This window comes from Fulmarus glacialis, unplaced genomic scaffold, assembly GCF_000690835.1.
Source record: "Fulmarus glacialis isolate BGI_N327 unplaced genomic scaffold, ASM69083v1 scaffold46409, whole genome shotgun sequence".
Lineage (NCBI taxonomy): Eukaryota > Metazoa > Chordata > Aves > Procellariiformes > Procellariidae > Fulmarus > Fulmarus glacialis.
Window position 1 is genome coordinate 79,964 of NW_009234843.1, and position 9,429 is coordinate 89,392.

Genomic DNA, 9,429 nt, shown 5'->3' on the forward strand with positions numbered 1-9,429 from the left:
ATGCTGTTTTGCTATTGCTTAGTCTTAGTTAGGTACAATTTTTTCCTTTTTTTTTTTTTTTTTAATTTGCATTGATTTTGCAAAAAATGTAACTATAACTTCAAACGTTTCTAGCTTGCCTTTCTTTATAGTTTATAAGTCCACTGCTAATAGTTGCTAAAACTTAAACCATATTTTTAATTTTTGCACTCGTAACAATTCACTACTGAAATACATAGCACCGTTCATTTACTGAAAGTGAAATAACTGCAAACTACATCTCTAACTTGCATCCTCGTTAGAGACAAATAAGGCTCAATAACACAGTACTTTATCAGAAATACAGGTTGTTTTCCGCCAGCATTTGTTTCAGTTTGGTCTCTGAATAGATATGTGGGTGGAAGGATGTTGGTAGTGTACTTTTTTTTTATTTTTTTCCCTTAAGGATTTACTTAGGATCTGTGAATAAAACAGAATTATTTTCATTGTCATAAACCTGACATGACAATAGTAGCTTCCAATACAACCCACTCAAGCGGCTATACTAATAATTTATTTTGAATTATGTATTTGTTTACTCATATTGATGTGTCACATATACCTTGATTATGTGTCACTATGAATATAAAGCTCATTGTGGTCAAAATTAGATGTGCAGAAGAACAGTCTCTAAGGACATGCTGTTTGCATCCAGAGCTTCTGACAAAAGTACCCATAATTGCTACTCAAATACTGAAAAGGTGCTACAGTTTCTGATCAGGATGCCCCTTCTAACTCTTTTCAAGCCTCATCCCATCCCTTTGTTCCCCTTACTTTAATATCCCCCCTTCTCTCTCCTAGTGCATATCCCATGCAGTCTAATCACTCTTTTATGCAATATGTAGGTTACATATAATGAGCACTTATATGTTACCTAGTACACCTAGTATTTACTCTATCTTCTAGCGTTTTCTTTTTGGAGTCCATGAAAATGAATAGGAAGTGGTGAAACTAAGGTGGATTTTTCAAAACACAAACATCGTGATTAAAGAGAGACCACCATTCAAAGTGATTTATAACCAGAAACTCTTGAGTTTCTGGGTGGTTTGGCTTTTGGGAGGGTGGCATGAGGCGCAGGGGTTGCCTATGCTTCCCATTCCCCTCTAGCTCTAAGGTGGATATGAATTAGTTTCAGCATGCTCTGCTCCCTCAAGGACAAAATTACAGCTCACTTACTGTGGTCCCTGGTTCTCAATCACATTGCAGCAGTGGATAACTTTTCCTCTCCTATCATGCATGGCTAAATTTAAACAGAACAGCGTCTTTTCATTTTCCCTTATGACCCGGGTTATGGTAGAAGAGACCCTCTTCACAGCTACTACATTTGAGGGGATGTTTTGCTTTTCCAATCTAGTTTTGCCTTTCCAAGCCCTTTTCATCTATCTATGCATTCAGACAAGACAATATCATGCATATACACCAAAAAAAATATGGTACTTCTACAAAAAATTACAAACATTTCTCAGTTTTGCAAATGGATCTTTCAATTCACAGAGGATCAGAGGTAATTACAGAGTAACTATTTGTTAGGCTGCTGAATAACTGTACAGCTTAATGGTATGAAAAATAACAAAAAGGTTGCATTTAAATGTCAAATTATAGCCTGCCCTCAGATAAGCAAAATGGGGGCTGATTCCATCAATATGTATTGTATCTGTATGAAAACAATATACTAACTTTTTAAAAATATAGTTTGATTATCAAGTTTTATAAATCAGTGTTGATACTTTGAAGTTAACAAAGTATCCAGTTTAAGTCCCTGTTTTAATTTAAATTATATTTACATTTTAAATCTTAAATTATTTTAAATGTAGGAAATAGATAATGTAATATTAAGGACAAGGACTAGATTAAACTTCCAGAATAGAAGAGATCTGACCAACTTCAGTAGAAGCTGAATCAGGCCGTGAAGTGAAAGGGGAAAGTGCATACCAACATAGTCTGTTTACATTACTTTGCTACTACAATGGCAAGCAAAGAACTCAGTACAGGGTTAGGTGGAATGTCACTGATTGTCACTGATTCGGTTGAACTCAATGATCTTAAGGGTCTTTTCCAACCTAAACAATTCTATGATTTAAAAAAATGATCCATTTGGTCTTTTTGCAGGCATGTTTCATTTTTCTGCAAATTGTAGGTAATTGATTCAAAATTCATATCGGTTCTGGGCTATATTAAACAATTCTTATGTCTTGCATGCACTAATGCAAAAAAAAAGAAAATCCTGCAGAAAATGAAAGTGAGTGAAAACTTTGTCTGAACAGGGCCTGAAGAATATGGCTTTATTTAATTAACATTTTCTGGCATGGCTTGTGCATCTGTGACAGAAGTTTTACTCTTTTCTTTTGGTATTATCAGCAACCTGAAAGTATAATCTGTCCTTTAGTCCCAAGCTATACATCTTATATATTGATTAAAGGTAGCTATGTGGCCTATCTTAGTCACCTCTTTACAGATGGAGTTGCTGAGCTTTGGAAACCTCTTAACTACACATTCAGCTTTGAAGTCAAGGACTTGAAAATGTAGTCTGTCCTCAGTTTCCCCTCCTTCTTGTCCTCCTTTCCAGGATACGCAATCGAAATACACTCCTCGCACTCCACCTGGTTAGCGGGTATGTATGGTTCTTCTGCGTTTGTCCATGCCTGTGGAAGCATGCATTTTGCAAGAGTCTGACATCTTTTTCATGGCAATGAGAGGTAGAAAAGTGGACAAAAATGAAGGAGGTGGAAGATGTTGAGCAAGTCCTTGGTTAAACGTGTGACAGTCTATCAGTGAGGAAATAAAAATAGAACATAACATAGTTTTGCTCTTGACTTGTTCATCTTTCTTCTGGAGACCATAATAAAATAAACCAAGTGATCTACTGAAAGGAGACAAAACTTTTCAACTCTATTATTATTTTTCTCCCAAAGAATGATTTAAGGAACAAACCCGAGAAATATGTTTCACATCTTTTTCTTTCTGCCTCCCTCCCACACACATGTACACGCAGAGACTCGCCACAATCTGTACTCCTCTAATATGTTCCAGTGTGCTGAAATAAATATAAATGGAACATTATTTTTGAAGCAGTGTTTGTTTCTTGTCATAGCAACTTGTACAGAAGCCTTTCTGCTATGTACTGATATGTTTATATTATTTTATAGATATTCCACAACTTTTAGTGTTTTCTTTAAAAATACAAGAATTTCAGGGGGGGATCTAAATCTTCATGATGACCAATCCTGTTTGGATTTTTTGTTTGGTTGCTTGAATTTTATCCTAATTCAGAAATAGCTTACGTTCTGTTATTTTTAACAGAAATATGCCAATTACTGATGTCTTTTCCTGACAATTTCAGAGTCAGTTTCAGGCACTCGGTCTCTCTTGAATCAGATCATTACATAGCACTTCAGACAAATGAACACAGTATTTGCTGCAGTATGTGATTTCTATAGTTAATCTTCAACATAAATAAAATCTCAGTTTCACAATGGCATCTATGTTTCTCAGCATTCTTGAAGTTAGATTTATCAGTTTTATATGGCAAAAAAATTGTTACAAGCTGTGGTGTAACATAGGTAAAGGATTGCACAAAGAAAACAACAACATAAACCCTAACAGGAGAAATAAACTCGTCCTGCATTAGATTATCTTAGTAAAGTTATTAGATAAAACCTTGATAAAGTCATGGGGAATGGATCTGTTAAAATACAACTTAATAAGTTTGAAATATAAGGGATGTAAAATAAGTACTGTTGTTTTTATTGTCAGTGATTCAGATTTTATTTTGATTTCTCTGTTAGAACTAAGACTTCCTCTACTTCTAATTTAAAATATTATTATAGTAGAAATTTCACTGAATCAGAGAAGCATGAAATAGCCATTTTCAAGCCATGTGGTGATGACAATAATAATAAAAGATGTGTTATTTTCTAGGAGTCTACTTTCTATTCAGGTACTTAATTTTAGTTAAAATGCAAGACAGCTTATGACTTTCTAAAGAGAACCTTGAAGTTAATTTGGATGATGTAATTAAATAAAGGAAAACTGGATAAAACTGGATTTCTTTGGGTTAAACAAATGATAAGCTTCATTTTGTGCAGCCAATAATTCTCTTTCTTAAAGACCACTGCTCTTTAAGACCACTTGTAGGTGTATCTGTCAAGGAAAGACAGTGGAGAACTGTTTTAAGCGTATTTATGAAGTGTTTAAGTGTTTATGGGAGTTGAATAGCTGCATTATGTTCTGTTAGTTATGGCACAAGACCAAAAACTTCATATATAAGCTCTAGTTACTCCTAGTATTTCTTGCTGCGTGCAGTAACGATGTTAACAATACTTAGTGCTTTGCATTACAAATTTCCAATGATACATGCACATCTCCGATATGTAGGGTTTTTCCAGGAAGGAAGGAATGTGTTGATCAAAATAAGAATTAGCTTGGGTCTGTAGCCTCCAAAAGTTCAGATTTGGAGACACTGAATTTTGACTTTGATTATCTCATCTACCTCTTCATTTTTGTATCAAACTCTGCAGCCTTTTTTAATCCTGAGTAAGTTTCAATCGGGATGTTATTCAAAGATGAGTACCAGCAAGGTGTGTATTTCAAGCGTTTATAGTTCCAGTAGAATTTTGAGAACTGAGGAGAAAAGCAGAAGAGCTTTTTAGGTGCTTATAATTCTTGTAAACCTTTCAATATGCATTTCTAAACTCAGCTGGACTTTCCATTATTTTTGGAAATTTGTTTATTATCACTAGTAAGTTCCACTAGTTATTTTTACGTTGAGTCATCCTTTCCTTATATCTGTCTAGATGTTCCTTTCTTTGTGTGTGTGCTGTGCTCATCTACAGCAGACTACTGGATCTTAGAACCCTTGGCAGTAATTGAGACTTCAGCAGAGACATAAAAGAGCTGTACTAGGAAATTATGTACACAATTTGCATATGTGTTTCTTATAGCTACATGCTGTGCTGTGGCCGTGGTGTCCACAGATGACCAACTGAATGTATTTGAAATGAAAAACCAAGTCCTGTGCAGCCTTACTCTGAAGAGAGTTTTGGTAAACTAGACTAGTGGAAATTTTCTCAATATTTTTTAATCTTGCACCCCAGCGTGCTAAATTTTCAAACCAAGGCATTGCTTCTCAAGTGACCGTCCTAATGATACATTTGTATTGCAAGATTCAAGGTAGGTCTTTTTAAACTGTGCATCACAATAAATACAGGTGATGAATGATGATTTGGTTAGTTCCTTAGAGAGAGAGTCTCTAACTTTACACTATTCTATGACTTTGCATAAAATAATGGATTGGAACTTAAGCAATCAGTCTTACTGTCTACCTGGTACATGGAAGAAGACTCAGTCTCCCTTAATTCTGTTGACTGGGTGGTTCATTGGGAAAAAAACCCAAACCAAACAAAAAAACCGCCCAGTAATTAAAACTCAGTTTTGTCACTAGTTTAGAAAGAACTGACTCTCTGTTCGTACAAATGAGGAAAAGTTCTGAACATTGAATACTAATCAGTATGAAGGCCAACTGTATGAAGGACAGTTGCCCATGCAAACATAACAGTTTGTGCACTCTGTGGATCGGAGCGGATCCACTTCAATCACTTTCTACTTTTAGTTCAAGGATACTGGACATTGCTAACAGTGATAGATTTAAACTTGAGAGACGTCCTCTGCGTACACGTTTTACCACTGAGAAGTTTGCAGACATGAAAAGTATGAAAATGGACAGATTAAACTATTTTATGTTGACAGTGTTTTCATCCATGAGCGAAATCTGGATTTGCTTAGTGAGAATTCATTAATTTGTTTGAATAGGTATGCTAGGGTGATTTTTATTTACAGGGAAAACACTTAGCATAAAGTGAAATTTCATCGAAAAGTTTGCAATGACAGAATAATGCAATGTATTCAGTGTGGTGGGCAGTACAAGCAGTAGATAAAATTCCCTCTCCATCTCTCTCTTTCTCAACAATAAATTTCATCATAGTCACAAGAACCCTAAGGCAGTGGATATCCCCTTGCTTGGAGATTTCCAAACCAGTTGGGTCTCTCTTGTGTTTAGTAAATTATTTTTTTTAAATTAATTCTCATCAAGCTTCTAATTATAATTTCTTCAAATTTAATGTTTGTATTTCTGATGAAAGACAAACATTTTGGGGGCAGTCACAAGGGATATAAATAATTTCTTTAGAAGCTTATCTAATTAATTACATTTCTCTGTAATGTCTTTAAAATTTGAACTGCCATCATTTCATTAATTTAGATAAAAGTAAATCTTTAGTGTTTAAATATGACACTAGTGTTGAGAATTCTGATAACCTCAAGATTCATTGTCTGTATTTTTATCAAGTTAAGGTAAAAAAAAGTGTTTAAAATGTTTGGGATTCATGATTTGCATGTTAACTTTTATTTCAAATATGTTATTATTTCATGGCATAAGTGTTCACCTCACCTGTTAATAACTGAGATCATATGATGCAAAATGGACATAAATATTACCCTTACAATATTTTGGTGGGGATTTCTTTTTTTTCTGTAACATGTTTCTTTCTGAACTAAAACTTTTGACTCCTTCAAATGGGAAGCATTTAAAGTCTGATGTCTAGTAATCTTCCATATCCTATAAAGGTGGAATTTTAATATTTCAGGCTATCCAGCAAACATAAAGCCTTTGTTTATAGCACTAGAGATTTGGTGCTAGCCTGGTTTTGTGTCTTTTTGAAATAGTTATTTTTATGCTATTTCAAAGTAATGTTAGTAAAGCAATTGAAATTTACACATTTAGATTTATAGGTGGAGCCTCAAAAATTATGGCTGTCTTTAGCATACAAGGAAAAAAAAAGGAATCAAGAGGTAGGGTTTGATTAGGTCACAACACAATTAACTTTGGTGAAAACCGCAAAAAATACAGTGTATATAGTGATTCTTCCTTTAATCATCTTTACCACTTGGAGGGCTGCCACCAGTTGCTACCTGCCCACTGGTGGAGCCTGACGTACTTCTACTTCGTAGACATTTGTTATGAGAGGTAAATTGAATACCGGGCAATAGGAACTTCTGTCCTGCCTTCCCCTAAGCCAGTTCTGTATTGCCAGAGAGCAGAACCCATATGGACTGGTGACAGCTGCTAAGCTGTCACAACAACTGTGAGTAAGTTGATACCCTGACTTACGGTAGCAGCTTTTTTCTTGCCTGCAGTAATAATTTAGGCAAAAGCACGTAGTTCAATTACAAGTCAGACCCAGAGTTTAACTCGCACAGCGTGCAGTTCTTCCAACCGTTGTTGACATAAACAAGATAGAATACTATGGTTGTAAAATAATACTCATTAAGAGATGGATTTTGAAACTAGTATTTGAGTTACTTGTAGAGGTATGCATGTGCTATAGAACAGTGTTTTAAACTCTTCAGCTGGTCACCTCAGTTTAAACAGAATTCATGTTTTTTCTTTTTGGGAAAAATAATCTAAAATATTTATAAATAGTCTCTTAAAATAAATTAGTTATACTGAATTGAAGGAAAGACACTAGAAACTGACAGTGAAATCTATTCAAAGTAGAATGCGAACTGTTGGTTTAGCTTTTCTTCCCTCACAGCTTAACAAGGTTATTCTACTCTTTACAGTGATAAACAATTTTATGCAAAATAGCTTTATATTATAAGTAATGAGGCTTTATTTCAGTGAAGAAAGAAGTTCACAGGTCATATTTTTGGCCAGTGGCAGATGAATCAAAGTGCTTTAATAGTCCAGAGTACTATCTAGTTTTGCCTATGTCAATCTACCATCTATCTTTCTCACAATGTGGGTCTCCACATTAATCGTATTTGTAATGAAGAAATAATAGATGTGCAGTCAGAACAACTAATAGAGTAAAATGCTCTATGCTCTGCCAAAGATAAACAAAGAAATAAATCTATGTTGTTTACAGCCTTCCCTTTTCCATGTATAATGGACTTTATCAATAAAACAATACAAACTTCATCAAGGAAAAATCTTACCAATTTAATCCAAGAAAGGTCTTCATTGAGCTAATCTCCAACAAACGCTGTTTGCAATAGGGACCTATTTATTCTTTTCAACCATAAAATACTGGCCATCCTTCTTTATCTCGTGCTCCAACTCTACGATCCATTATGGATAAGACAACCCAATTAAGCAAGGACAGAAGACAGGAGGAGTATGGTTACTATGTAAGCATTTACGTATCAGTCCCAAAGTAAATATGCTTACCTCTTATGCTTTGATTTCTTTTCTTAGGGAACCACAGTCAAGTGTCCAGGGTGCCTGTTGCTATCAAAGTTCTTGATGTAAATGACAACGCTCCTGAGTTTGCATCAGAGCATGAAGCCTTTTTATGTGAGAATGGGAAGCCTGGACAAGTAAGTATCTCCATGTTTTTATGTTGTATACTTTGGTGTGTGACAATGTGGTGCAGTTTCTCCCTGTCATCTTATCTTTATTCCCAAAATATGTGCCTATGTGTTCATGCTAACAACTCTTAACATTCATTTAAGATAAACCTATGATCGTATTCTCTGATACATCTCTCTATATATGGACATATATATTTTTTGCAGTATAGGTTTTAAATTAAAGATAGGTATCTTGGGACAATATCCAGAAAAAATGCTGACTGTCTTTAAGCTCCCGCTGTTTCCTCTCTGTTTGATGGAGCTCATCGTTTCATAGGTTCATGTGTTTATAGGCAAAAGTATCATCCAACCTGCATTCCAGTTCGGTTATTGAACTATATTGCAGCTGGTGCCAGGTATAATTTAGAAGAAACGCTTAAAACAATAAAACCATTTCCCCTTACCCATATCTCAGTTATAATCTCTATCTATTTAGTTCTTACTTTTCTATGACAATTGGGAAAAAACAAGAAAGCAAACCAGAACTTGATGGAAAGGCAAGTAAATTGTAACTGCATGTAAAATATCTAAAGAGGGATGGGGTGTTGGAGAAGTGGAGTTCAAGTTTTTATTATACTTCACAAAAAAAAAAGAAAAGAAAAAGACTTAACAGGTTATTTGCTTCTTGATTTAATGAAATAAAAGGGTTGGCAAAGGAATTTACACAACACTTTACAAGGTGAAATAAACATAGGAAGATATCAGAAGCAACATTTAACCTGTATAGCCTTTTTCAAAGAAAATGAAACAGATTTCTTAAAAGGCATTAATTTTGAAGGACAAATGTACAGAAATCGGGAAGAATATCTCATGCCACATAAATAACAAGAATAAAGATTCAAGAAAATGTACAGACTTTTAGAAAGTAATGCAGTGTAAATGAGATTTAACTTTTGTCCAGCTTGAGAAACACTGTATCTTACAACAATTCACTGTTTTTAAACTTTCTAATTTATTTCTAGATTGTGACATTTTATTTAAGTAAACAGCAGCTGACAGCATGAC

The 9,429-nt window shown here is 34.6% G+C and overlaps 1 protein-coding gene across 1 annotated transcript in view; it reads left to right on the forward strand.

Annotated features, from left to right (window-relative positions):
• LOC104082586 (cadherin-8-like) overlaps positions 1-8,891 on the forward strand; it is a gene marked incomplete at its 5' end in the record, with an annotated part of 63,849 nt that extends 54,958 nt beyond the window's left edge. Inside the window, 2 exon segments of the mRNA XM_009585774.1 lie at positions 8,270-8,404; positions 8,407-8,891. Of these exon segments, the coding sequence (XP_009584069.1) occupies positions 8,270-8,404; positions 8,407-8,504 (233 nt within the window).
• Between the last annotated feature and the right edge of the window lie 538 nt (positions 8,892-9,429).